Source organism: Peromyscus maniculatus, chromosome 20, assembly GCF_049852395.1.
Source record: "Peromyscus maniculatus bairdii isolate BWxNUB_F1_BW_parent chromosome 20, HU_Pman_BW_mat_3.1, whole genome shotgun sequence".
NCBI lineage: Eukaryota > Metazoa > Chordata > Mammalia > Rodentia > Cricetidae > Peromyscus > Peromyscus maniculatus.
In genome coordinates, this window is record NC_134871.1 from 72,255,349 (window position 1) to 72,283,237 (window position 27,889).

Here is a 27,889-nt window from a genome sequence, read left to right on the forward strand (position 1 = left end):
TAATTGGATGCTAGCGCATGTCAATATGAGTCCCGTTCCGGCTCTTTTCGGGGACGGTCCAATCACAACTTTCCTAACTGCCCGCCTGAATTCTGATTGGCTTAGATCGCTTGGTCCTATCCCATTCCGGCCTATTTCTTACTCGCCTCCTAAACGGACTTTGCCCAGGCATGCCCAAGATTCTAATTGGTCGTTGTCCTGCCATTCTTATCTAAGCTCACCCTATCCCCGCCGTTCACGGAGCCCGCCTGGCGGTTCACTGGTCTCTCCCCAAGTCGATCGTCCTCACGTCCCGCCCACCCTTACTTCCTGGATCTCCCATTGGCTGCTAAAACCGAGGGGGCGGCCTTTCTGGGCGGACACCAGACACGCAACTCGGCCTTACACGCCTCAGCGAGGGACCGGGTCTTCCCATTGGGTAGGCTGCCCGCCTTTCTCCCGCAAGTCCCGCCTTTCTCCCTCCCTCATTGGGCGGGGCGGCAGATAAGGGGCGGGGACTAGGCCGGGCTTGTGGCGCGCTGCTCCCTCCTCCTTACCCCCCCCTCCCTGTCCGGTCCGGGTTCGCTTGCCTCGTCAGCGTCCGCGTTTTTCCCGGCCCCCCCCAACCCCCCCGGACAGGACCCCCTTGAGCTCGCCCCTCAGCGGCCACCATGAGCGGTAAGGAGGAGTCCACTCCGAGTCTAGGGGTGGGACGGGAGTGAGGGGGCGCGCGCGAGGGCCGACCGGGCGGTCCCCGCTGTGAGGGGGGGCGGGCGGGAGGCGGCGGCGGCGGCCTTGGTCCCGCCCGGGGCGGAGGGAAGGGAGGGAGAAGGGGCAGTGGCGGGGCCTCGGAGGAGGAGGGGGATGGGCCACCCGCCCCGGGGGAGGGGGCAGCGTGGCCTCGCCCGCCCCCTGCCCGCCCCGGCCACGGGGGACGGGCCTTACCCCCCACTCCTCGGCCGGCCGCCGGAGGCTCCTCCCGCCGGGGGCTGGCGCCGCGGGGGCGGCCCGACCAGTGCAGGCCCCGCCTGGGCCAACCGCCTCTCCGGTCCGCCCTCCGGTCGCCGCCTGCCCCGGGCCCTCCCCCGCACCCCCGTACGCTTCCCTTCCCCCATCTGACCCGCCCTTTCCACGCCCCTCACCCCGATACCGCCCCTTCCTCCTGGGCCCGCCCTCCCAGACCCAGACCTGCGTGCTGAGCCTAGACCACTGTAGACCCTTACCTGTGTGCTCAGATGTCTCCCCGTCGGCACTGACGGGGTACTCCTTGCCTCCCTCCCTGTTTTGTTATTTTTTTACACTTGCTCTTAACCCCATCTCTCTTAATCCTAATTTTAGCACATTTTCCATCCACCCACATGTTGGGTCTCCTCTTCCTCCCAGAATGCTTTTTTTCCCCTTTAGAGACAGGGTCTGTGGTACTCGTTGGCTTGGAAGTTCCTATGAAGACCAGACTTGCCTCAAACTTTCAGCTATCCTCCTGCCTCTTCTTCCTGAGTGATGGGATTACAGAGTGTGCCATCACTAAGGGCCACTTTTTATTATTATTCCTGAGACACTGCCCTCCAATTCCCTTTCTCAGAAGTGCTATTAATCTTGTTTAAGACCAGGTCTCGCTTTGTAGCCTAGACAAACCTAGAACTGGTCAACCACCTACCTCATCCTTCTGAGTGCTGGGATTACCAGTGTGAGTCACCATGCCCGGCTCCCGAAGCCCTTTTTGAGTGATTTCTGACTTTAATTTTGTGCATGGGAAAATAGTGACCCATCTTGGACACCATTGAGCCATGTGCCTCTCCTGCATGCCTAGGGCGCTGGCATCCCAATATGTAGCTGAAAATTACTTTGAACTTTTGCGTGTGATAATCTCCACTTCCCAATTCTGGGATTTCAGGCCTACCACCATATCTGGCCCTATTTTCTGTAATCTGCTTTTAACCATTCTGTTAGTCATTGCTGCTTGCCAAAGCCTTATTTTAAACCTTAGGGAGGTGTTGTTTTTTTCTCCCAACTTAAATTATTGTTTTATAATTATTTTTAGACCAAGATCACTCCATGGATGAAGTTACAGCCGTGGTGAAGATTGAAAAAGGTGTTGGTGGCAATAATGGGGGTAACGGTAATGGTGGTGGTGCGGCCTTTTCTCAGACTCGAAGCAGCAGCACAGGCAGTAGCAGCAGCAGTGGTGGCGGAGGAGGGCAGGTGAGTGATCAATCAAAGATGGGGAAGGTGTTGAGAGGGTGTAAATATCCTGGGAAAATTCCTTAATCCAATATACTGGGGGAAAATACCGTAGAGAAGTACACACAGACAGATAGGTGATCTAGAGGGTCCCCAAACATGAAAGTTGGAACAGTACACAAAGTCAGCGTTTTGTTTCTGGATTTTGCTCTTCATACGCCTGCCTTGTTGCTGTCTGTCTGTTGAATACTGCCCCCTAGGCCGGCTGTTGGGTGCCACTAACTCCTTTCCTCTCTTCTGGCCAGGAATCCCAGCCATCTCCTTTGGCTCTGCTGGCAGCAACCTGCAGCAGAATTGAGTCACCCAATGAGAACAGCAACAACTCCCAGGGTCCGAGTCAGTCAGGGGGCACAGGTGAACTTGACCTCACAGCCACACAACTTTCACAGGGTGCCAATGGCTGGCAGATCATCTCTTCCTCCTCTGGGGCTACCCCTACCTCAAAGGAACAGAGTGGCAACAGTACCAATGGCAGCAATGGCAGTGAGTCTTCCAAGAATCGCACAGTCTCTGGTGGGCAGTACGTTGTGGCTGCTACCCCCAACTTACAAAACCAGCAAGTTCTGACAGGTCTACCTGGAGTAATGCCTAACATTCAGTATCAAGTAATCCCACAGTTCCAGACTGTTGATGGGCAGCAGCTGCAGTTTGCTGCCACTGGGGCCCAAGTGCAGCAGGATGGTTCTGGTCAAATACAGATCATACCGGGTGCAAACCAACAGATCATCACAAACAGAGGAAGTGGGGGCAACATAATTGCTGCTATGCCAAATCTACTCCAGCAGGCTGTCCCCCTCCAAGGCCTTGCTAATAATGTGCTCTCAGGACAGACTCAGTATGTGACCAATGTACCAGTGGCCCTGAATGGGAACATCACCTTGCTACCTGTCAACAGCGTTTCTGCAGCTACCTTGACTCCCAGCTCTCAGGCAGTCACGATCAGCAGTTCTGGATCCCAGGAGAGCGGCTCACAGCCTGTCACCTCAGGGACTGCCATCAGTTCTGCCAGCTTGGTGTCATCACAAGCTAGTTCCAGCTCCTTTTTCACCAATGCCAATAGCTACTCAACAACTACTACCACCAGCAACATGGGAATTATGAACTTTACCACCAGCGGATCATCAGGGACCAGTTCTCAAGGCCAGACACCCCAGAGGGTTGGTGGGCTACAAGGGTCTGATTCTCTCAACATCCAGCAGAACCAGACATCAGGAGGATCCCTGCAAGGAAGTCAGCAAAAAGAGGGAGAGCAGAGTCAGCAGACACAGCAACAACAAATTCTTATTCAGCCTCAGCTAGTTCAAGGGGGACAAGCTCTTCAGGCCCTCCAAGCAGCACCATTGTCAGGGCAGACCTTCACAACTCAAGCTATTTCCCAGGAAACCCTTCAGAACCTCCAGCTTCAGGCTGTCCAAAACTCTGGTCCCATCATCATTCGGACACCAACAGTGGGACCCAATGGACAGGTCAGCTGGCAGACCCTTCAGCTGCAGAATCTTCAAGTTCAGAACCCACAAGCCCAGACAATCACCTTGGCCCCGATGCAGGGCGTTTCACTGGGGCAGACCAGCAGCAGCAATACCACCCTAACACCCATTGCCTCAGCTTCCTCCATTCCTGCTGGCACAGTCACTGTGAATGCTGCTCAACTTTCCTCCATGCCAGGCCTCCAGACCATTAACCTCAGTGCATTGGGTACTTCAGGGATCCAGGTGCACCAGCTTCCAGGCCTGCCTTTGGCTATAACAAATGCCCCAGGTAAGATATCCATTCTTTTGTATTTATTACGAACTAACTCTAATGCTTCCCTGAAACTGTTGAATCTTAAGGAGGAAGTAGAGCTTTCTGAAATGTTTCCTCAAGGACTAATCAGGCAAGTGTAAAATGTTTTGTTCAAGACATTTTGAGCTGATTCAATAGCAATTTTTTCCCCCAGTTGATCTGATGAGAAAGGAGCATTTCTGAGTAATGTCCTGTGGTCTCTACTTCCCAGTGTCTTGGTACCACAAAATAAAGTTTGGTAAGCTTTCTGTATAAGGTCAGGTAGTAAATATTTAGGCTTTGAGATCCACATGTATTCTCAGTCATATTTCATATTCTTTTGGGTTTTTCCCCTTACCCAGCAGTGATAGGGATTGAAAATATAGCCTCTGACTCTCCTGCATACTAGCCTGATATATCCCCAGCCCATAGTTTGCAATTTGTTTTTCAAAAACACCCTTTTTTTTTTTTGGTTTTTTTCGAGACAGGGTTTCTCTGTGTAGCTTTGCGCCTTTCCTGGAACTCACTTGGTAGCCCAGGCTGGCCTCGAACTCACAGAGATCCGCCTGGCTCTGCCTCCCGAGTTCTGGGATTAAAGGCGTGCGCCACCACCGCCCGGCTCAAAAACACCCTTTTAAGAATGTAAAACTGAAGCCGGGCGGTGGTGGCGCACGCCTTTAATCCCAGCACTCGGGAGGCAGAGGCAGGTGGATCTTTGTGAGTTCGAGGCCAGCCTGGTCTAGAGAGCAAGATCCAGGAAAGGCACAAAGCTACACAGAGAAACCCTGTCTCGAAAAATCAGAAAAAAAAAAAAAAAAAAAAAAAGAATGTAAAACTGAGGCAGTTGGACGGTGGTGGCTTATGTCTTTAATCCCAGCATTCGGGAGGCAGAGGCAGGCAGAGCTCTTCGAGTTGGAGGCCAGCCTGGTTTACAAAGGGAGTTCCAGGACAGCCAGAGCTGTTACACAGAAAAACTCTGTCTCAAAAAAAACAAAAAAGAATGTAAAACTGGATCCTGGCCTGAAGGTGTTCACTTTTAATCCCAGCACTCAGGAGGGAGAGGCCGGTGGATCTTTGTGAGCTCAAAGCCAGGCTGATTACACAGTTCCAGGGCTATGTAGAGAGACCCTGTCTCAAAACAAACAAACAAACAAAGATTGTAAAACTGGGATTGGAGAGAAGGATGGTTCAGCAATTAAAAGCCCTGGCTGCTGTTAGAAAGGACCTGAGTTCAATTCCCAGCATCCATGTGATGGCTGACAACTGTGACTCCAGTCCCCAGGGATCCAACTCCCCCCTCTTCTGGCCTACTTCTAGCACTGTAGAATGTGGAGTACAGACATTCACGCAAACACTAACACACACAAAATAAAAATAAAATTTAAGCTAAATAGAATGTGAAAGACTAAAATTTGCTAAGTGGTAGAGTGCTTGTTAACATGTGTCTGAACTCTGGATTCATCTCAGGTATGTAACCCTGGAATTGGGTCAGTCCTCCTGAAGGCTGGGATCACCGGCATGTGCTGCCATGACCAGTCCTACCACAGAATCAAAAATTGTAAAACTACTCTGTATCTCTAGGGTTGCCTTTCTTCTTACCTCCATTTCATTTTTTTTCTTTTAGTTTTTTGAGACAGGGTTTGTCTGTGTAGCTTTGGGCCTTTCCTGGAACTCGCTCTGTAGACCAGGCTGGCTTTGGTTTTTTGTTTGTTTGTTTGTTTTTTCTTTATTTTGTGAATATGGGTGTTTTGCATGCATGTCCGTGGACCACATAAGTTTGTGGTGCTCTTGGAGTCCAGAAAAGGGAGTCATCAAATACCCTGGAATTAGAGTTAGCCTGCCAGGTGGGTTCTGGGAGTCAAACCCGGTTCCTCTGGAAGATCGGCCAGTGGTTTTTTTTTTTTTGTTGTTTTTTGTTTTTTGTTTTTTTTTTTTTGGCTGTCTTGGAACTCACCTTGAACTCACGAAGATCTACCTGCTTCTGTCCTTTAAAGAAGAGGTTTATTTTGGCTGACAGTTTTGTGTGATTCAATGTGTTGAATATGCTACATTTTGGTGGAAAAGGCATGGTAACTGGGGTAGTAACTCCTTCCTTTAGTGACAAGAGCAGGAGGCAAGCAGCCTCACATCTTGGTTCAGGAAACTAACTCAATAGCCTTCTTTTGGTCTGTGGATCTCATAGGTTCCAGATTGTGATGATTCAACTTGAACGGTTTTCTCATGGGTTGTAACTCATAATTGAGGGGAAAATTACTTAATGGATTCCAGAAATATTTTTCTTTTCTTTCTTTCTTTTTTTTCTTTAAATTTTACTTATGTATATGTGTTTCCGTCTGTCTGTATGTTTATGCAGTTTGAATGGGTGGGTGCCCCAGGAAGCTGGCAGGGGTCGTCAGATTCCTTAGGATTGGAATTCCAGGTATTTGTGAGCCACCTGGTGTGGGTGCTGGGATCTAAACACTGGTCCCCCAGAAAGAGCAGCCAGTGTTCTTAACCATGGAGCCATCTCCAGCCACTAGAAATTTTCCACCAAGAAGAGTTTCTTGGTTTTTTTTGTATTGTTTTGTTTTGTTTGTTCATTTATTTGAGGCAAGATCTTACTAAGTAACCTTGGCTGTCCTGGAACTCTATGTAGACCAGGCTGACCTTGAACTCTGCCTCCTAGTGTTGGGATTAGCAGTGCACCAGCATACCTGACTTTCCTAGTTAGTCTTTAACATCCTACCTTCTGTGCAAACTGAGTAATCATTGGCCATATAGTTATGGTGACCCATTCTTGTAATTTCACTACTTGGGAGAATCCTGAGTTCAAAGGCCAGACAGTTGCCAGGCAGTGGTAGCACATGCCTTTCTTTATTCCCAGCACTTGGGAGGCAGAGGCAGGTGAATCTCTTGAGTTTGAGGCTAGCCTTGTTTACAGAGTTCCAGGACAGCCAGGGTTACACAGAAAAAAATCCTGCCTCAACAACACTTCTCTGCCAAAACGAACAAAACAAAACACACACAATCAATCAATCAATCAGATCAGTCAATGAAAGACTATCGGCTGCTGGCTATATTGAGGCCCTGTCTCAAAAAACAATGCAAAAAAAAAAAAAACCTGTGAAAACCAACAAAATGATTTTAGGAAGCCAAAGATCAGAACCATTAAATAAAAATGAAGCCTTTTTAGAATTTGTTATTTTACAATACATTGTGAGTCTGGTGTGTATCCTTGTCAGGGGAGGTTGAGGCAAGAGAATCAGTGCCAATTTGAGCTACTTAGTGATTCCTTGTCTCCCCGCAAAGTAAGTTTTTTTTTGTTTTGATTTTTCTTTGAGACAGGGTTTCTCTTGTGTAGCTTTGGAGCCTGTTCTGGATCTTACTTTGTAGCCCAGGCTGGCCTCGAACTCACAGAGATTCACCTGGCTCTGCCTCCCGAGTTCTGGGATTAAAGGCGTGTGCCACCACCGCCTGGCCCAAAATAAGTTTTTAAAAAGTTATCATATAGATTTTTGGGAAATTGGACTCAAGGTCTTTGGGGTTTGTTTTTGTTTTGTTTGTTTTTTCGAGACAGGGTTTTTCTGTGTAGCTCTGGCTGTCCTGGAACTTCCTTTGTAGAGGAGGTTGATCTCCAACTCACAGAGCTCTGCCTGCCTCTTGCTCCATGGTGTTGGGATTAAAAGTGTGTGCCACCACCACTTAGCAGGGCACAGGGTCTTACTCTGTAGCCCGGGCTAAAATCATTCATTTATATGTGTGAGCTACTAACACTTAGAACTAATTTATAATAAAATACACACAAAAAAAAAAAGCCGGGCAGTGGTAGCGAACACCTTTAATCCCAGCACTTCGGGAGGCAGAGGCAGGCAGATCTCTGAGTTCTAGGCCAGCCTGATTTACAGTGTTTCAAGACAGCTAGAACTACACAGAGAAACCTTGTCTTGAGAAACCAAAATGAAAAACAGAAACACTAATAAATAAAATAAGAGGATCATACTTTTTTTTTCCCCTCTTAAGATAGGTGTTTCAGTATTACATTTCTTGGGGTGGCCTCAAATATTAGGCTCAAGTGATTCACCTGCTTCAACTTTCCTTAACTCCTGAATAGTTAGGACTATAGGTGCCACTGTTATATTTTTGAGACAGGCCGGGTGGTGGTGGTGGTGGTGGTGGTGGTGCTGCTGCTGCTGCTGCAGCACGCCTTTAATCCCAGCACTCAGGAGGCAGAGGCAGGCGGATCTCTGTGAGTTTGAGGCCAGTGTGGTCTACAGAGTGAGTTCCAGGAAAGGCACAAAGCTACACAGAGAAACCCTGTCTTGATAAACAAAAAAACAAACAAACAAGCAAAAAAAACCAGAGTGTTGGGATTACAGGCATGTGCTTCCATGAACTGCTAGGCTAAAAATTTATGAGGGTAAGTTTTACAAATGCTGACTTGAACAGCCTAGAAAATGAGACTCTGGGTAATTCATACCAGCATGCTTGTTTTCTCTTGTTTTTGAGCTTTATTTAGGAATTTCAATATTTAGAGGAGAGCAAGATCATGGAATTGTTCCAGCTAGTTTGTAGTTCCAGCTAGTTGGATCTTTGCAGTTTCTAAAAGGTTTGTTGTATTTTAGGCTCTACAGAGCAGTTATGAGGCATTTCCATTGCTCAATCATATTTTGGGGGAACTTTGCCATTTAATATGTCAATAGGTTACAGCTACCTAGTTTATTGATGATCTTGAACTCTAGAAAATGCATGGTTTATGAAATCTATCAGCAGTTTGACATTAACAAATAAGAATGTGACACGGCCGGGCGGTGGTGGCTCACGCCTTTAATCCCAGCACTCGAGAGGCAGAGCCAGGCGGATCTCTGTGAGTTCAAGGCCAGCCTGGGCTGCAGAGTGAGTTCTTGGAAACGGCAGAGGCAGGTGATCTCGGTGAGTTTGAAGCCAGTCTGGTCTACAGAGTGAATTCCAGGACAGCCAAAGCTACACAGAGAGAAAACCTTGTCTTGAACAACAAAGCGAGTGAGAGACAGACTATAGACTATAGTGTTCTTCATGCTCATTCATTTAGTCTGTTTACATTTAACGTAAAAGATATTTTTAAAATGCTTGCTTAAGGTTTCTTGTTGATTTTTACTCTTTACTTTTGTGCTGAATACACAAGCAAAGGCATAAATCTAGAACCAAGATAAACCCCATACTTCTGTGTCCCATGTTTTTCAGGCTTTGCTCCTGGTGGGTGGTAGTGAGGGAAGGGACCACCCTGTTAACTGAGGTTAGTTTCCAAAAGTGAAATGATACATAAGTCCCTAGAGTTGTTTTTTGTTTTGTTTTGACTTGTTTTTAAATAATCCATATCCTTTTTCTATTTTAATCAACTCCTTTGTCTTTTTAGCAGTAACCTTTTCTCTCATTTTGTAGTCTTAATTTTCAGATTTCTTCCCCCCTCAGCCTCTGTCAAACACTGAAAACTTGCCTTCTTGGGTGTGCATGGGGGCAGCTTTGAACAATTGGGTTTGGTTGACTCCTTGGGAGTTCTAATAGAGAATGCGGGGCTGGGCTTTGGCATGAGAATAGAACAGATTATCTTGATGTCTATAATTCACTCATGAAGAAAATTTCAGGCACTAAAAATAAAAATTCTACATCTGCTAAGTTTTATTGGGGTCAGGAAAATGTTTTGTCTTACAGTTAGGTTTAATGTGATACTGGGATTGGTTTACCAGCAGTCTCACTAAAGTTGGGGTCAGATTGCCGAGACCTAATATGTTAAAAAAAAAAAGTTGTGTTTTCGACTAGTGCATGTGAACGTTAGAAGTCATTGTTTAGATTGGAAAAATGTCTTAAAAAATTAGCTTTTTCTGCAAAAAGTCATGAGAAATATTTCTATTTTAAGATAATATAGTTTATCAAATGAAACTATATTTCAGATTGTTTCTGAATCTTTTCCTCTAATGGTACACTTTTTTTGTTTTGTTTTGTTTTGTTTTGTTTTTTCGAGACAGGGTTTCTTTGTGTAGTTTTGGTGCCTATCCTGGATCTTGTTCTGTAGACCAGGCTGGCCTCGAACTCACAGAGAGCTGCTTGCCTCTGCCTCCCGAGTGCTGGGATTAAAGGCGTGCGCCACCGCCACCACCACCACCTGGCTATTAGTGCTTTTTTAATGGTGACTTCAAAGAGAAGAGTTCTTTAAATCTAAGTACTTTTATTGCTTTGAAACTCAGTGGAATATGAGAAGACAGTCTTTATTTCAGTTGTTCCTATTTGTTCATTCCAATAGCTTTTTCTAAATGATGACATTGTTAAGTCATGCTGCCTTATGCATGCAGTGTGGCCATTTAACTCAAGTAACTGAGTAGGGATATGGTAGCACCAGCCTTCAATCCAAAGCACTTGGGAGGCAGGAGGATTTGGAGTTTAAAATCATCTTCAGCTGAGTTGTTAGTTAGAGACCAGCCGGTTTTCAACAACAACAAAACTAAACAAAACCCTGCATAGAATTTTTCCCCTTTGAAGACCAGAAAATGTTCTTTCTGGTCTCCCCTCTCCCCTTCTAGTTCCTGGGTGTTATGTAACACAGGTTGGCCTCTAGCTGTGTAGTGAGAGGCTGAACTTCAAAGCTTAATCCTACAGCCTCTACTTCTCAAGTTGCTGTGATTATGGGTGTGACCTCAACACCCAATGAAAACTGTTTCTGTGTAAAGCTTTTTCCTCTTTAAAAAAAATGATTTACTTTTATTTTTTTGTTTTTCGAGACAGGGTTTCTCTGTCGTTTTGGTGCCTGTCCTGGATCTCCCTCTGTAGACCAGGCTGGCCTCGAACTCACAGAGATCCACCTGGCTCTGCCTCTCGAGTGCTGGGATTAAAGGCGTGCGCCACCACCGCCCAGCTACTTATTTTTACTTTATGTGCACAAGTGTTTTGTGTGTCTGTGTGAGGGTGTCAGATTCCCTGGAACTGGAGAGTTGCAGGGTTGTGAGCTGCTGCGTGGGTGCTGGGAACCCAGATCCTCTAGAAGAGCTGCCACTGCTCTTAACCATGGAGCTGTCTCTCCAACCCCCTTGTAGAAAGCTTTTAAGTGAACTTGGAGAATTGGTTGCAAATCTGGATTTTAACTTGTTTTTTTACATGTGCATCCCTGTTTTTTAGGCTGGGTGGTATTACTTGTTATACAAGTTTGGATTTGCATATCTAATTTTTGTGTGCTTGCCTTCTTACCTGTATGCAAAAGAAATGATAGCTGAACTACTTTGAAGTTGTTTTTTAAAACAGGAAATTCCTAGGCAACTTTTTAAAGATTTATTTTTATTATTTTATGTGTATGAGTGTTTTGCCTGCATGTGTGCCTATGTGCTACATACGTGTTTGGAACTCTGTAGATCAGGATGGCCTCTAACTCAGTGATCCGCTTGCCTTTGTCTCCTGAGTGTTGGGATTAAATCGTGCACCACCACTATCTAGCTTTGCTTCGTTTTTTTAATGTATATGGGTGTGTTTTGCCTGCATGTATGTCTGTGCACTTACATGCCTTGTTTGCACAGAAGCCAAAAGATGTCAGATCCTTCAGAACTGGAGTTTCAGATGGTTGTGAGCTGCCATGTGGGAGTTGGGAATTGAATCCAGGTCTTCTGGAAGAGCAGCCAGTATTCTTAACTACTGAGCCATCTCTCTTGCTTTTTGACTCTTTTTGTGTTATTTTATTTCTTTCACGTAGTCCAGAATAGCCTTAAACTCACTGTGTAGCTGATAAAGACCTTGAACTTTGTGTATGTGTTAAGTGAACCTACATTCACGTGCCTGCATGCAGAGGTTCTAACAAGACCTCAGGTTTCTCTCTCTGTCAGCTCTATTGCTTTGAGACAGGGTCTCTCTCTGAACTAGAAGTTCATATTTTCAGCTAAGCTGGCTGGCTGTGGCTGGCTGGCCATTTTATTTCTAGGATCTGTTTGCCTCTGCCCACCTCCCTCATTGCTGGGGCTATACAAATATTATGTAGTCTGCACAGCTGTCATATGGGTACTGGAGATTTGAACTCAGTTACTAATGTTTATATAACAATCATTCTTACCTAATGAGCTATCTTTCTAGCACCGGGACCTTAAATTTCTGATATTCTTCTATTATTTACCCAGTGCTGAGTTTATAAATGCCTACTGCTGTACCCAATTTATGTAGTACTGAGGATCAAACGCAGGACTTAATGTATGCTAGGTAAGCTCTCTGCAGACCAACCTCTGACTGCCTTTCTTATTTTTTCTCTGAGAAGCTATTGTTAACAACAAACTTACCTTATTGTTCTTAATCTGTTCCATGTGATTCTGGATATTGCCTTCAGGTCTCCTTTTCCTAATTTTTGAGGCTGTCTCATAGTCTATCGTTGAGATATAGCAAAGGATGACCTTGAATTCTTGATCTGCCTGCTCCTATCTCCCAGATATATATCTCCACAGGTTATAGGTATATATCACCACACTGAGTGTTTATTGTTGTTTTTGAGACTGATATGCTATAGCCCAGACTAACTTAGAACTAACTATAGCCTGTCCTGAAACTAGCTCTGTAGACCAGGCTGGCCTCAAACTCACAGAGATCCGCCTGCCTCTGCCTCCTGAGTGCTGGGATTAAAGGCGTGCACCAGTACCACACGGCAAAAAAGTTTTTAAAAATAATTTTAAAAAGATTTCATTTTTTAAAAAAAAATTTATGTATGCCTCTGTACTGTGTGCTTATGTCCACAGAAGCCATAAGAGGTTGGCAGATCCCCTAAACTAGAGTTAAAAGATAGTTATGAGACACCGTGTAGGTGCTTGAAATCTAGCCTGAGTCCTCTGGAAGAAAAGTCAGTGTTCTTAACCATCTCTTTAGTCCCTAAATTTTGGTTCTGCAAGCCTACATGCTATAGCTACTATCTAACATGCTGGTGGTTATGAATGAAACCTAGAATACTTGCCTGTCCTGGATCTCTCTCTATAGACCAGGCTGGCCTCTAATTCACAGAGATCTGCTCTTCCTCTCAAGTGCTGGGACTAAAGGCGTGCGCCACCACCGCCCAGCTTTATTTTATTTTTTAAAATGTTTTTATTTTTATTTTATGTGCATTGGTGTTTTGCTTGCATGTATGTCTGGGTGAGGGTGATAGGCCCCTTGGAACTGGAGTTACAGACAACTGTGAGCTGTTATGTGGATACTGGGAATTGAACTTGGGATCCCCTGGAAGGACAGTCAGTGCTCTTAATCACTGAGCCATCTCTCCAGCTCCTGTGAATTCAATTTTGAGGCAGAATTTTATTATGTAGCCCAGACTGGCTTCAGTGGTTATCCTCTTGCTCTGTCTCTTTAGTAATGGAAATAGTTTATTATTATTACTGTTGTTATTGTTATTATTTTTTTTTTAGTTTTTTTTTTAAGATTTATTTATTATGTATACAGTGTTCTGCCTGTATGCCAGAAGAGGGTGTCAGATCTCATTACAGATAGTTATGAGCCACCATGTGGTTGCTGGGAATTGAACTCAGGACCTCTGCAAGAACAGCCAGTGCTCTTAACCTCTGAGCCATCTCTCCAGCCCCCTTTTTAGTTTTTTGAGACAGGATTTCTCTGTGTAGTTTTAGAGTTGTCTTGTATCTTGCTCTGTACACCTTGCTGGTTTGTTTGTTTTGAGGCAGGGTTTCTTTGGAGCACTGGCTGTCCCAGAACTTGCTATGTAGACATGAGTGGTCTTGAACTCACAGAGATCCCACCTACCTCTGCCTCTTGAGTGCTGGAAGTAAAGGCGTGTGTCACCACCCCTGACTTTGAGTGCTGTTGTGCTGCTGTTGTGCTGCTGTTGTGGTTGAGAGTGAATCGGTGCTGAACGCACACAGTAGCCAGGAGTGGTGGCTAGTGCCTGTAGTCCTAGCAGTGGGGAAGTTGAGTCAGGGTTTGCTTTGTTTTCTTTTGTTTTGTTATGACACTATCTGTGTGTCTCAGGCTGTCATTGAATTCACTATGGGACAGAGACCTCAAGACTGACCATGTTCCTGCCACTGCACTGTCGTCTTTAGTGCTGGAATTATAGGCGTTCTGCATCATGACTTGCCTTACCCTTTGATTCATGATGAATGAGAAAATTGAAGCCTTAGTTGGGAACATAACCAAAATTGAAATTAATATTTAGATTTGATGGAGAGACTTCCAAAATTCTTTCTATATTCCTAAAATTTGTGCAGGCCCTTTCTCTTTTCTCCTTTTTGTCTTCAGCCTGTAGAGAAGGGTAGTATAATAGTCACAGTGACATCTAGTGGGGAAAGCCATTAACACCGTTTTACTGATTGCTTAGCTCTATGGAAAACTACCCATTTTCAGGGGCAGTTTTAAATCTCTGGGGGTGGGGGTGGGGTGGGGTGGGGTGGGGTGGGGGAAGAAATGATAATATACCAAAGAGATAGTTACACAGTCTAAACTTTCGGTTCTGAAGATATTTTCACTGATAAAATTTTTTAACTACATACAGAAATCACAGAAAATATAAAGGGAGGGGGAAAAAATAAGGCTTCTCATTACAGTCACCAATTAAATTATGTTTGTGTACATGTGCATGACAGGCTCTCACTTTATAGCCCAGGCTGGCCTCGGTTTCCCCTGTCGTCCTGCATCTACCTGCTGGTGCTGAGATTACAGCCATGCTCCACTATTCTGTTCCCGGTGTGAATGGTCAGAGGTTTTCTTGGATAATTGGATTTTCTTTATCTTTTTTTGGGGGTCTGGGTTTCTCTCACGAGTCCTGGCTGTCTTGGAACTCACTTTGTAGACTAGGTGAAAAGCCCAGAGATTCACCTGCCTCTGCCTCCAAAGTGCTGGAATTAAAGGCATTCACCACCACCACTGGCCAAGGGAACCAGTTTTAAGTAGATGTAAAATACATTTAAGTCTGTGCATCACATGCATGCCTGGTGCCTATAGAGATCAGAAGACAATGTCAAATCCCCTGGAACTGGAGTTATAGACAATGGTGAGCACTGATTACATTTATCTGCTGAGCCATCTTTCCAGCTTCCATGCCCAGCTTTTTTCTTCCTAGGATGCCCAGGGTTTTCTTCTTTGTTTTTCCCAGAGCTCTGTGCTTGCTCTGCCATATATCTTCAGCCCGCTTCACATTTTGGGGTTGTGGGGAGGGGAGAGGAGGTTCTCATTAAGTTGCCCATGTTATCTTCTGATTTCTCAGGCACCCCAAATGCATGCAATACACTTATACACATAAATGAATCTAAAATAAAAATAATCTTCATCTGATTGCTTGTAGATAAGTCTGTAGGCCATTTGCTTGATTAATTGTTTGATAGGAGGACCCAGCACACTGGGGGCTGGGTCTCTCTGAGGTAGGTTGTCCTAGATGGTATAAGAAACCAGGATAAGCAAGCCTTGGAGATTAAGCCAATTCTGCCCCTTGATTCTTGCCTCAAGTTCCTGCCTTGATTTCCCTCATGATGGAGTTTAACTGAAGAGTTGTAAGATGAAATAAACGCTTTGCTTCTCAAGTTGGTTGTTTTTATGCTTATCACAGCAAGATGACAGATAGGAAACCGAAAGCTCAAGCAGAGTCTTTGGAAATCTATGGAAACTAGCCTTTGGACTGGTAAAACGTTTGTCCACTGTGTAGAGGCTCTGGGCTCAGTCCCTAGAATGATGATTTGTTTTGGTTTAGTTACTGACATTTTAATTTCATCATGCTTTAGTAATTCCCAAGGTTTTGACTCTTTGTGATCTTCTTGGAAGGTCATGGCTTTAGCCACACTTCTTTACTTTGAAGAAACTGAAAATATCTAACATTTATAGTTGTTTCAGAAATGGATGCTAGAGGCAACAACTGGGTTTGCCCAAGACTGTCATTAAACTGTGCCTCTGGTTTCCTAGTTATTTTCATCACAGGAAGGCCAATCTTTAATTTATCTCAGTGTATAACTATACCATGTTTTAAGATTAAACTGTTCTTTTCTAAAACCGTTATTAAAGGGGGTAGGGCACAAATTCCAATATGATGGTGATGTCATGTTGACCTTTGTATTTGACATAGTCTTACTCTTTAGCCAAGGTTAACTTGGAACTACTGTTTAAACTTAAACCTGTAGTCCTTTGGGAGTCCCTCGGGTACTTATTTGAGAGGTTAAGTCAGAAGATTGCTTGAGCCTAGGAATTCAAGGCCAATCTGGGCAAAGATAGCAAGACTTTATGTCAGAATTAAAAAAAGAGATCTTCAAGAAATCTTGCCACATGAGCCAGTGAGATGACATTGTATGTAAAGGCACTCACTGTTAAGGCTGACAGCCTGAGATTAATTCCTGAAACCCATGTGGTGGAAGAGAACTGATTTCTAAAGGTTGTCATCTGGCTTGGACAAGTATACTACACATACACCCGCTCATGGAAGAAAGAACCGTAAATAAAAGTTGGTACTGTGAATGTGATGTGTCAGTGAGTTTTCTTTTTGTTTTTTGCTTTCAGGACAGGGTTTCTCTGTCTAACAGTCCTGGCTGTCCTGGAACTCATTCTGTAGATCAGGCTGGCTTCAAACTCACAGAGATCTACCTGCCTCTGTGTCCCGAGTGTTGGGATTAAAGGTGTGCACCACGACCACCCAGCTTCAGTGAGGTTTCTAGAGCTGCTCTGTCCTACTCACTGCCTTCTCCTTTTCTTTTTATTTTAGGTGATCATGGAGCTCAGCTTGGCCTCCATGGATCTGGTGGTGATGGGATGCATGATGAGACAGCAGGTGGAGAAGAAGGAGAGAACAGCCCTGATCCCCAACCCCAAGCTGGTCGGAGGACTCGGCGGGAAGCATGTACATGCCCCTACTGTAAAGACAGTGAAGGAAGGTGAGTTCATTTTCTTGAATATAGAATTTGTTTTGTTTTTTGAATATAAATAAGTAATGGACTTAGAAGTAAGAGGAAAAGGGTACGTTTTATTATTTAAGACAGGAGGGAGCCAAGCATGGTTCTAGCACTCGGAAGGCAGAGGCAGGTTTAGTCTACAAAGTGAGTTCTGGGATAGCCAGCGCTTTACACAGAGAAACACTGTTCACGAAACAACAACAGAAAATCAAACAAACACAGGAGGGCTGGGTGTATAGCTCATTTGGTAAAGGGCTTACCTAGCATTTATGGAGTCCCGAGTTTGAGTCCTAGCACTGCATAAAGCAGTTGTGGTCACACATCCTGTAATCCCATGTTGTGTGACAGACTCTTCCTGGGGAGATGCAACACATACACGTACCTACTTAACCCCAGAATGTGTAGAGAGTGCATAAAGTGAGGGTTTTGACACCAGATGTATTAAATGAGGACATGACCACTCCAGGGTATGGTTGAGGGGAAGTTTTTATTGTAGATGTAAGAGAGAATACAGCCAGAGTCCAGAGCAGGGAGAGAAAGTAGAGTAAACATGGACAACAGATTGGACCCAGCCATGAGAGGAGAGAGAAGAGGGAAGAGAGTGAGAGAGGAAGACAAAGAGAGGAAGATGAAAAGGCAAGAGAGTGTTTGTTGGAAATGGCAGGGTTGTATGGAAATGAGAAGCTTGGTGAGGAAAGCCTCTGATCTGGAGAAGTGTAGGGTAGGGGTGGGGTGAGAAGAGCCAGGATGAACTCTGTAACAGGTATTTGCTATGTTGAGAGAGGCTGGAGGCCAGCATGTGCTTTGGTGTGCTAATAGGCACCACAGTTGGCCATTTATACCTAACAAAGATCCCATGACAGAACAAGTATGGTACCAACAAAGCCCAACTGGGTAAACCAGGGAGTTTTATTGGGGTTAGTTAAAGGAATACGGGGCGAGGAGTAACTTACAGAGAAGGAGCAGAAGTGACTCAAAGACAACGAAATCCCCAGAGCCTACCCAGCATGGATGACTGCACTGCACAGCACCCAGGCAGCCCAGTGGGTGACGTGTACCCCTTTCATGTAGAACAGTGGTCTAAGCCCCTTCAAGGCAGCTCTCTGGGCTCTTTAGAGTCTTCTCTTTTGCAGCTTGGCTTGTCTGAGAGTAACTCTCAGCAGTTTTTTTTACTCTTGGAAGGGGCCTTGTGAGTGTGATCAGTTTCAGGGGCTTTCTGAAACTTTGAGTTGTTCATCCTCTGAGAGATAGTGTTTTAACCCCCGAGGATATTGATTCCTACACAACATCCCAGCACTTGGGAGGTGGGATCAGAAATATATTTTATATCTGGTTCTTTGGCCAGGTATGCTGGTTTATGCCTTTCATCTCAGCACTTGGAGACAGAGGCAGGCCAATCTCTAAGTTTGAGGCCAGTCTGATATACAGAGTGAGTTTTATGAGACAAGGTCTCACTATTCGACCTCATAGAGATCTTTTTGATTTTTCAAGACAGAGTTTCTCTCTGTAACAGTCCTGGCTGTCCTGAAACTGGCTTTGTAGACCAGGCTAGCCTTGAGATTCACCTGCCTCTGCCTCCCAAGTGCTGGGATTAAAGGCTATTGTAGAGATCTCTTACTTCTGCCTCTCAAGTGTTAGAATGAAAGACATGTGTAACCACACTCAGTAGCCCTTATTTATTTATTTATTTTTTTTTTGAGACAAAGTCTCTATATAGCCCTGGCTGTTCTAGAACTCTCTATTCAGACCTGACTGACCTCGAATTCACGGAGATACTCCTGCCCCTGCTTCCCCAGTGTTTGTATTAAAGATGTGAGACACTCCACCCAGCTCCTTTTATTTTACGTGGACTCGGTCTTGCTATATATCATTGCTTGACCTTGAATTTTTGGTTCTTGTGTCTCGGTCTCCTAAGTAGCTGAGATTATAAGGATGAACCTGCATTCCTTTCTTTCACCCTTAAGATTTAGGTCTAGAATAATGGCTTAGGTTTTTTTGTTTTGTCTGTTTGAAGTTTTTTTTTTTTTTTTTTTTTTTTTTTGAGATAGGATTTCTCTATGTAGTTTTGGCTATCCTGGAACTTGTTCTTGCACATAAAAATAAATAAAAAGAGAGCAAGTGCTGTGGGATAATGCTCTTATACAAATAAAAGCTCTTGTTAATAACATGTTGATTGGCCAGTAGCCAGATAGGAAGTAGAGGTGGAGCAAACAGAAGAGGAGAAGGCTGGGAAGAGGAAGAGCAGAGTCAGGATTCACCAGCCAGACACAGAGGAAGCAAGATGACAAGGCAGAACTGAGAAAGGAAAGGGTACCAAGCCACGTGGCTAAACATAGATAAGAATTATAGGTTAATTTAAGTGTAAGAGCTGGTTAGTAATAAGCCTGAGCTAATGGCCAAGCAGTTATTATTAATATATGCTTCTGAATGGTTATTTTATTTTATTTTTTGGTTTTTTCGAGACAGGATATCTCTGTAGTTTTGATGCCTGTCCTGGATCTCGCTCTGTAGACCAGGCTGGCCTCACGGAGATTCACCTGGCTCTGCCTCCCGAGTGGTGGGATTAAAGGCGTGCACTGCCACCACCACTCAACTGAAGTTTCCCAAGGGGGGTGGGGGGGGGCGCCGCGGGCCGCGGCGAGACCCGAGAAACATTCCAGCTGCAAACAAGGGCTAGTAAGGTACAGCTTCCTGGTACGGCACTTGCGTTTCAAAGAAGTATGTGAGAGAGTCAGTGAAGCCAGGTTTGTTAGTGATACACACCTGCTACCCTCGCACTTGGAAGGTATAGGTAGAAAATTGCAAATTTGAGGCCGATTTAGTGTAAAAGCCAGTTCAAGACCAGCATGAATTAAATAAAAGAGACTGTCTCAAAAAATAAACAAAAATCTCATGGAGCCAGGCATGATGGTGCATATCTGTAATCCCCATCACTAAAGAGGCAGAAGGATAACCCTAAGTTTGAGGTCAGCCTGGTCTACATAGTGAGTTCCAGAGTAAGTTGGACTACATATTGAGACCTTATCTCAAAAATAGGTAAGCAAATAAACTCACAAGCTGGAGATTAACTCAGTGGTAGAACACTTGCCTAGCATTCAGAGTCAATAAGAAATCAGAGCTAGAAATAAGAGCTGCATAGTATGACCTACTCAGATATACTATATTAGCCCTTTGCAACATCTCACCCCATCTCCTGAGTGCTGGGTTGTTGTGTAGCAATATTCCCAGGAATCAAAACACTCCCTCTCTTCCCTGAAACCAGCAGTGGTTCAATATTTAAGAACGCTTGCTGCTCTTGCTGAGGTCCAAAGTGGCAGCTCATAGCCATCTGTAACTCCAGTTCCATAGGATCTGGAATCCTCTTCTAGCCTCTTTGGACACAAATATTCGTGTAGGCAAAACATCCATACACTAAATAAATAAATCTTAGAAAAAGATTTCAGGCTGGCTCGGAATAGCGGCACATGCCTTTAATTCAAGAAGTGGGTAGAACTTTATGAGTTCAAGGCCTGCTTGCCTGGTCTACATAGTTCTAGTTTAGCCAGAGATTACATGTTGGGATCCTATCTCAAAAACAAACAAACAAACAAAAAACCCCAACAACAACAACAAAAAAACCAAAACCAAACATAATATGTGTGTATAGATTTAGGGATGTAATCTGTTCCTCTTTGGCCTAGAGAAATGGAAGTCAGATGGAGCTAGCTAGCCTAATGAGTACCACCAAATATCTGTTGTGATGGTTTTTATAAGATTGCCTGTAGCTGGGAGGTGGTGGCTCCCATCTTTAATTCCAGCACTCAGTTGGCAGAGGCAGGTGGATCTCTGTGAATCTGAGTTCAGCCATTGCGGGGCGGTGGTGGCGCACACCTTTAATCCCAGCACTCGGGAGGCAGAGCCAGGCGGATCTCTGTGAGTTCAAGGCCAGCCTGGACTACCAAGTGAGTTCCAGGAAAGGTGCAAAGCTACACAGAGAAACCCTGTCTCGAAAAAAAAAAAAAAAAAGTGTGTGTGTGGGGGAATTGCTTGCTTAACATCAATGAATAGAAACCCACCTCTTGTAATTTTTTTTTTTTTACTGTAACTTTAGGAAAATTACATGTTTTCACATTTTCACAGTTATGCTATCACTCAAAAAGAGAAATTTACTTATTCCAGGCGGTTTTTTTTTTTTCCCTTTCTCTCGGTTTTTCTGTGTAGCCTTGGCTGTCCTGGAATTCACTCTATAGATCAGGCTGGTCTTGAACTCAGAGATTTGCCTGCCTCTTGCCTTTGCCTCCCAAGTACTGGGATTAAAAGTGTGTGCCCCACCACCCATCTCTTACTCAAGATGTAATATTTTTCCACGAGATTTTTCTTTCCTTTAAATTTGTTTTCTTAAAGATTTACTCATTTTTATTTTGTGTATATGAGTGTTTCTTGCTGTATGCATGTATGCCATGTGCATGTAGGTACTACCTGTGGAACCCAGGAGAGGACGTCTAATTCCCTGAAAAAATTAATTTACTTAGTTGGGAAGCTGTGTACCATGGTACACATGTAAAAAGGTGGGAGTCACTTGAGGGAGGGGTCCAGGGATTAAGTTTACCTGCTGAGCTCTCTTGTTGGCCTCCTGAATTGCTTTTCTTGCTAGCAGCTGTTATTAGACTTTAACAGTTCTCTAAGTCTTACTCTTCCCCTTGTAGTCACTGTATCTAGAGTAATTTAGTCTTTACAAGTCCCTTTAAAAGATCTCTTAGAAGTTTTGTCCCAAAGTAGCTCATGCTTGTAATCTCAGCATTCAGGAGACTAGGATAAGAACATTACTGAAAGTTCCAGGCTAGCTTGGGTACCAGTGTGAGACTCTGCCTTAAACAAACAAGTTTTATCCCGTTAAAATCAACACACACACACACACACACACACACACACACACACACACAAAGTACCAAAACAAAATAACTTGTCTTCTGTAGCATAGCCTGTGTTCCAGGGAAAACAGCAGAGCAGCCGGGCGGTGGTGGCACACACCTTTAATCCTAGCACTCAGGAGGCAGAGGCAGGCGGATCTCTGTGAGTTTGAGGCCACCATGGTCTACAGAGCAAGATCCAGGACAGGCACCAAAGCTACACAGAGAAACTCTGTCTCGAAAAACCAAAACAACAACAACAAAAAACCAAAAACAGCAGAGCAGGTATTTTTTGGTGTTGTTGGTTTGCTTGTTTTTTGAGATAGTATTTTGCTGTGTATCCCTGGCTGGTCTGGAACTATGTAATTCAGTCTGGCTTCAAGCCTGTTCTTTATGCCTTTACGTTTTGAGTACTGGAATTCCAGGTATGCATCACCACATCTGGCTGACTTGTAGCAGTTTTTGGTGGTGTTGAAAGATCTCACTGTAACTTTGGGTGGCCTGAAACTCATTATGTACTGGGCTGGATTCAAACACACAGAGTTCCACCTCCCTCTACATCTTGATCACCACGGTTCCCAGCCTAACTTGTAGTTTTCAAGGAAGTTCTCTGATTTACGTGTTCTTAAAACCCCCAAAATTTCCCTCTTAGAACTCTTATTGGTACCCACAAATGGGTCATACATAAAATAAACTTGGCTTAGCAAAGACATTATAGAACTTGGCTAGCATAATTTTGAGACTTGAAGACAGACAGGGTCTTGCTGTGTTACCTGGTCTGGGCTGAAGTAGTCCTCCTTTAGTCCCCCAAATAGCTAGGATTACAGACGTGTACTGTTGCACCTGTCTGTCTGTTTCATTTCCTGTAAGTTTTATCCAACCCTTTCTCCTTTCTCCATTAAATTTCTGATGCTGTGCTTGGCAGGCAGCTCAGTGGCTAAGAGTACTTGCTATGAAAATAAGAGGACCTGAGTTCAAGTCCTTAGTACCTCTCACCCTTTTGGAGGAGTAAGTAGGGCAGGCTTTCTCTATGTAGCCCTGCCTGTCCTGCAACTTACTGTGTTGACCAGACTAGCCTAGAATTACACCACCACAACTGGCTAGTCCCCAATTTTTTTTTTCCCCTTCAAGACAGGGTTTCTCTATGTAGCTTTGCACCTTTCCGGGAACTCACTTCTGTAGCCCAGGTTGGTCTCGAACTCACAAAGATACACGCCTATCTCTGCCTCCCGAGTGCTGGGATTAAAAGCATGTACCACCACTGCCTGGCTAGCCCCCATTTTTTTTTTAAAGATTTATTTATTTATTATGCATACAGAAGAGGAAGCTGTAGATGTAACCATTCGTCTTACTAAAAATAAGAAACACAGAACCTCAGAGATTTTTTTCCACAGGGAGCTAGATCTCATTACAGATAGTTGTGAGACATCATGTGGGTGCTGGGAATTGAACTCAGGACCTCTGGAAGAACAGTCAGTGCTCTAACCTCTGAGCCATCTCTCCAGCCTCGCTAGCCCCCATTTTTAAAAACATCTCTGAGGAAGATAATCTATAAGTTGGAATTTGGAAGCTAAAAACTACAATCAGCTGAAGATTTATCATTGATGCCAAGTGTGGTGGTGGCTCATACCTATATAATTCCCGTGCTTGGAAGATAGAAAAAAGAAGATTAGGAGATCAAAGTTAGTCTTGGCTATCTGTATAGTAAGTTTGAGGCCAGCCTGAGCTATATGAGACCCAGCCTCAAAGCTCTTTTCCGTCCCGTCCCCCCCCCCCCAAAAAAAAAAAAGCGTGTACAGGGTTGGAGGGGATGCAGATTATAACTTAGTATAACAGATCCTGGGATGGATAGATGGCTCTGTGGTTAAGAGCACTGACTGCTCTTCCAGAGGACCCAGGTTCAATTCCTAGCACTGACATGGCAGCACACAACTGTAACTAACTCCATTTCCAGGGGATCTAAAACCCATGGCAAGACACTAATGCATATAAAATAAAATAATAATAAAAAGAGCTTGCCTAACCTGCTTAATCAAGATTTCAAAGGCAGCCTGTGTTACATAAGATATTATCAAAAAACAAACAAAACAAAACCCCAAAGAAATAGGGGGCTGCAGAGATGGCAATAGTTAAGAACTTGCTACCTGAGTTCAGTTCCTGGCACCCACATCAGGTAGCTCATAACTGCCTATGACTCCAGCTACAGGGATCTGATGCCTCTGGCTTCTTCAGACACCTGTGTTCTCATGCATACACCCACACACAGACAAATATTTTTTTTCTTTTTTAAAAGGTTTATTTGTGTATGTCCCTGCAGCTAATAGTCCAGAAGAGGGCTTTAGATTCTCTGAATCTGGAGGTGTAAGCTACCCGGTATAGTTTCGTTGTTTCTTCTCCTCCTCCTCCTCCTCCTCCTCCTCCTCCTCCTCCTCCTCCTCCTCCTCCTCCTTCTTCTTCTTCTTTCTCCTTCTCCTCCTCCTCCTCCTTTTTTTTTTTTTTTTTTTGGTTTTTCGAGACAGGGTTTCTCGGTGTAGCTTTGCACCTTTCCTGGAACTCGCTCTGTAGACCAGGCTGGCCTCGAACTCACAGAGATCCGCCTGCCTCTGCCTCCCGAGTGCTGGGATTAAAGGCGTGTGCCACCACCCCGGCCAAACCTCAGTTTTCTAGAGGAGCAAAAGCATCACTGGACCATCTCTCCAGCTCCCAATGAAAATAAATGTTTAAGCTGGGCGGGGGTGGCACATGCCTTTAAGCCCAGCACTCAGAAGGTGGAGCCAGGAGGATCTCTGTGAGTTCGAGGCCAGCCTGGTCTACAGAGCGAGATCCAGGGCAGGCACCAAAACTATACAGAGAAACCCTATCTTGAAAAACAAAAACAAACAAACAAACAAACAAAAAAAGCACAAGCTGGATGTGGTAGAGCACACCTTTAATCCTACGTGAAGTACTTGAAGCAGAGAGCTCTCTGAGTTCCAGGATAGCCAGAACTCCATAGAGAAACCCTGTCTAAAAACAAACAAAAACTACAGGATCTAGAGCAATGGCTCATTGGCTAAGAGAACTGGCTGTTCTTCCAGAGGATTGGTTTCAATTTCCAGCACCCACATGGTAGCTCACAACCATCTCTAACTCCAGTTCCAGGAGATCTCACATTTTCTTCTGACCTGCTTTGGTACCAGGCATGCTGTGGTGCACATACATATGTGCAGACAAAAATACTCATAAAATAAATAAAGGTTAAAAAATATTTTTTAGGGCTGGAGAGATGGCTCAGAGGTTAAGGGCCCTAGCTGCTCTTCCAGAGGTCCTGAGTTCAATTCCCAGCAACCACATAGTGGCTCACAACCATCTATAATGAAATCTGGCTCCCTCTTCACCTGCAAGGATACATGCAAACAGAACATTGTATACATAATAAGTAAATAAATCTTAAGATTTATTTATTTTTTTTTTTAAAGTAAATCTTAATGGCAGGTATGGTGGCACACACGCTTTTTTTTTTTTTTTTTTCCCAAGACATAGTTTCTCTGTGTAGCTTTGGAGCCTATCCTGGAACTCACTCTGTAGACTAGGCTGGCCTCGAACTCGGAGAGATCTGCCCGCTTCTGCCTTCCAAGTGTTGGGATTAAAGGTGGGTGGCACACACATTTAATCCTAGCACTCAGCAAACAGAGGCAGGTGAATTTGTGAGTTCAAAGGCAGCCTGGTCAACTTAATGGAGTTCCAGGACAGCCAGAGCTACATAGCGACCCTGTATCCAAAACAAACAAAAGAATGGGTTAGGTAATGCTGCTGATGCTTCTTGGTTCCTTAATGTCTGTCTCCAGAGTGACCAATCACTATGTTCTCATTCTTAGAGGCTCTGGAGATCCTGGTAAAAAGAAACAGCACATTTGTCACATCCAAGGATGTGGCAAAGTATATGGCAAGACCTCACATCTTCGTGCACACTTGCGCTGGCATACAGGGGAGAGGCCGTTCATGTGTAACTGGTCATACTGTGGGAAGCGCTTCACACGTTCAGATGAGCTTCAGAGACATAAACGCACACATACAGGTGAGTAAGACCCAAGGAAGAAGAAGAGAAATAGACAAAAAGGGAAGAGAGGATATGCCTGTGAAGTGAGTGCAAATCCTGAACAACTTACATGTGAAACTGAGTGTGTCTCAAAGAGCACTTGGATTAATCCGGAAGGTTTTAAGAAGAAGCTCCATTTTAACTGGGATTTTTTTAAAGATTTATCTATTTATTATGTATACAGTGTTCTGCCTGCATGTATACATGCATGACAGAAGAGGGTACCAGGTGTCATTACAGATGGTTGTGAGCCATCTTGTAGGTGCTAGAAATTGAACTCAGGACCTCTGGAAGAGCAGCCTGTGCTCTTAACCACTGAGCCATCCCTCCAGCCCCCCTTAAGTGAGATTTTGAAGGACATATATCAACCCCATCTTTGTTCTGACTATTTTTGGGTTAAGTTATCTTTTGCTTTTTATCTAGGTGAGAAGAAATTTGCCTGCCCTGAGTGCCCTAAGCGTTTCATGAGGAGTGATCACCTGTCAAAGCATATCAAGACCCACCAGAACAAAAAGGGAGGCCCAGGGGTCGCCCTGAGTGTGGGCACTTTGCCCCTGGACAGTGGGGCAGGTTCAGAAGGCAGTGGCACTGCCACTCCTTCAGCCCTTATTACCACCAATATGGTAGCCATGGAGGCCATCTGTCCAGAGGGTATTGCCCGTCTTGCCAACAGTGGCATCAACGTCATGCAGGTGACAGAGCTACAGTCCATTAATATCAGTGGCAATGGTTTCTGAGATTAGACACCTAGGGCCAGAGACATATGGGCCAATACTCACCAAGCCTGGGATGCAAGATAGCATGGGTCCAAGAGACATGTGGAGAAGAGAGCCATGAGGCATTAATGTGCTTGGTGGTGGGAAGAATTGGGGGAGGGTACAAGAGAAGAGATGGGATTGTGGCACCCACCTGTCACTGGTGACTCCTTGAAAGCGGAAAATATTAGTGAAAATTCTGTTGGTGCCACCCTTTGATAAGCGTTTATTTCATCCCAGGTTCTTCTTACACTTCTTACCCCAGCCTCCCCTTTCTGCGTTTCCCCTCTGAGCTCTCCCATGATGGATCCCCACCCCACCCCCAAAGCCATCATGCCTTGATAAATATATATGATCATTGAAATACTTTTTAACAAAAACAGATTCTATATTATATATATATATATAAAAATATATAGAGATGCTTTCACAGGGGTTGGCTGGGAGGAGGAAAAAGACCAGTCTGTGACCAAAAATACCTTGGTCATTTTTTTTTTTTTTTTTTTTAAATATTGCCTTATTTCTCAATGGCTGAGCCTTATCATGACACATCAAGCTTTTCTATAAATGTTGTCCTGGCATCCCACCAGAGTAAGCATCGATATGCTCTGCTTTTAGTTCATATATACATATATAATGTGTCTTCTTTCTTAATTTTGTTGTTTTATTTGGGATCAGCTCCTTGCGCTCCTTTCCTGACTTTTTTTTCTCCCCTTCTCTCACATGATCACTTCCTGTGTTGTTTTTGACAGTGATCCCCGGATTAGGCACTTTGGTCAATATTTTAAAGAGCTTAGTTTCAACAGCAGAATGGAGAAGCCTTGAAGTGCAGTCTGATGCTTGAAGTAGCTATGGAGGGAGTTTCCAATTACTACTGACGCAGGCACCTTCTCAGTGCTGGAGAGTCAAAGTCATCTCCTTCTCTTAGTAGCTCTAAACATCAGGAGTCAGAATTCTCTCTGTGGAATTGGATAAGAGACCCTTTGAGGGAGATAATCTGGGATTGTTGTATATAAACTGTCAAAAAAAATGGTCAAATAGTAGGCAGCAGCTTTCAGTTGGAAAAAGATGTTCTCAGAAAAGGAAATAACTCATAGTCTCGGTTAGTGGAATTATTTGGATTTCAGTATCGTTGTCTTCCAAATAGCTTTAAGCCTTAATGTATGGGCTTCTGAGTTCACACACTGAATGGAAGTACACTTCCTCTTTTGAACATTTCTGTAGTTCCTTCCTGTTAATGTTTTAATGTTAAGGAGCATCAGCCAGTGAATCTGTTCTGACTTTTCATTCTGTAGAATGCAAAACTTGTGCCGGTGGCAAAAGAGTAGTTCTTTAAAAAAT

At 44.4% G+C, this 27,889-nt stretch overlaps 1 protein-coding gene across 4 annotated transcripts; it reads left to right on the top strand.

Annotated features, from left to right (window-relative positions):
- The first annotated feature begins 478 nt into the window (after positions 1 to 478).
- Positions 479 to 26,928, top strand: Sp1 (Sp1 transcription factor). 4 transcript variants are annotated; one of them, XM_006981843.4, is made up of 6 exons: positions 479 to 657; positions 2,021 to 2,181; positions 2,466 to 3,978; positions 16,640 to 16,808; positions 25,573 to 25,772; positions 26,217 to 26,928. In XM_006981843.4, the coding sequence occupies exons 1-6, from the start codon at positions 651 to 653 to the stop codon at positions 26,528 to 26,530; spliced, it is 2,364 nt and encodes a 787-aa protein (XP_006981905.1). In that variant the 5' UTR covers positions 479 to 650; the 3' UTR covers positions 26,531 to 26,928. The 4 variants fall into 4 exon arrangements, with proteins under 4 accessions (XP_006981905.1, XP_015855875.1, XP_042121393.1 ...); XM_016000389.3 differs by having other exon boundaries at positions 568 to 657; positions 2,610 to 3,978; XM_042265459.2 differs by lacking the exon at positions 479 to 657 and adding an exon at positions 1,001 to 1,666.
- Positions 26,929 to 27,889: the final 961 nt, after the last annotated feature.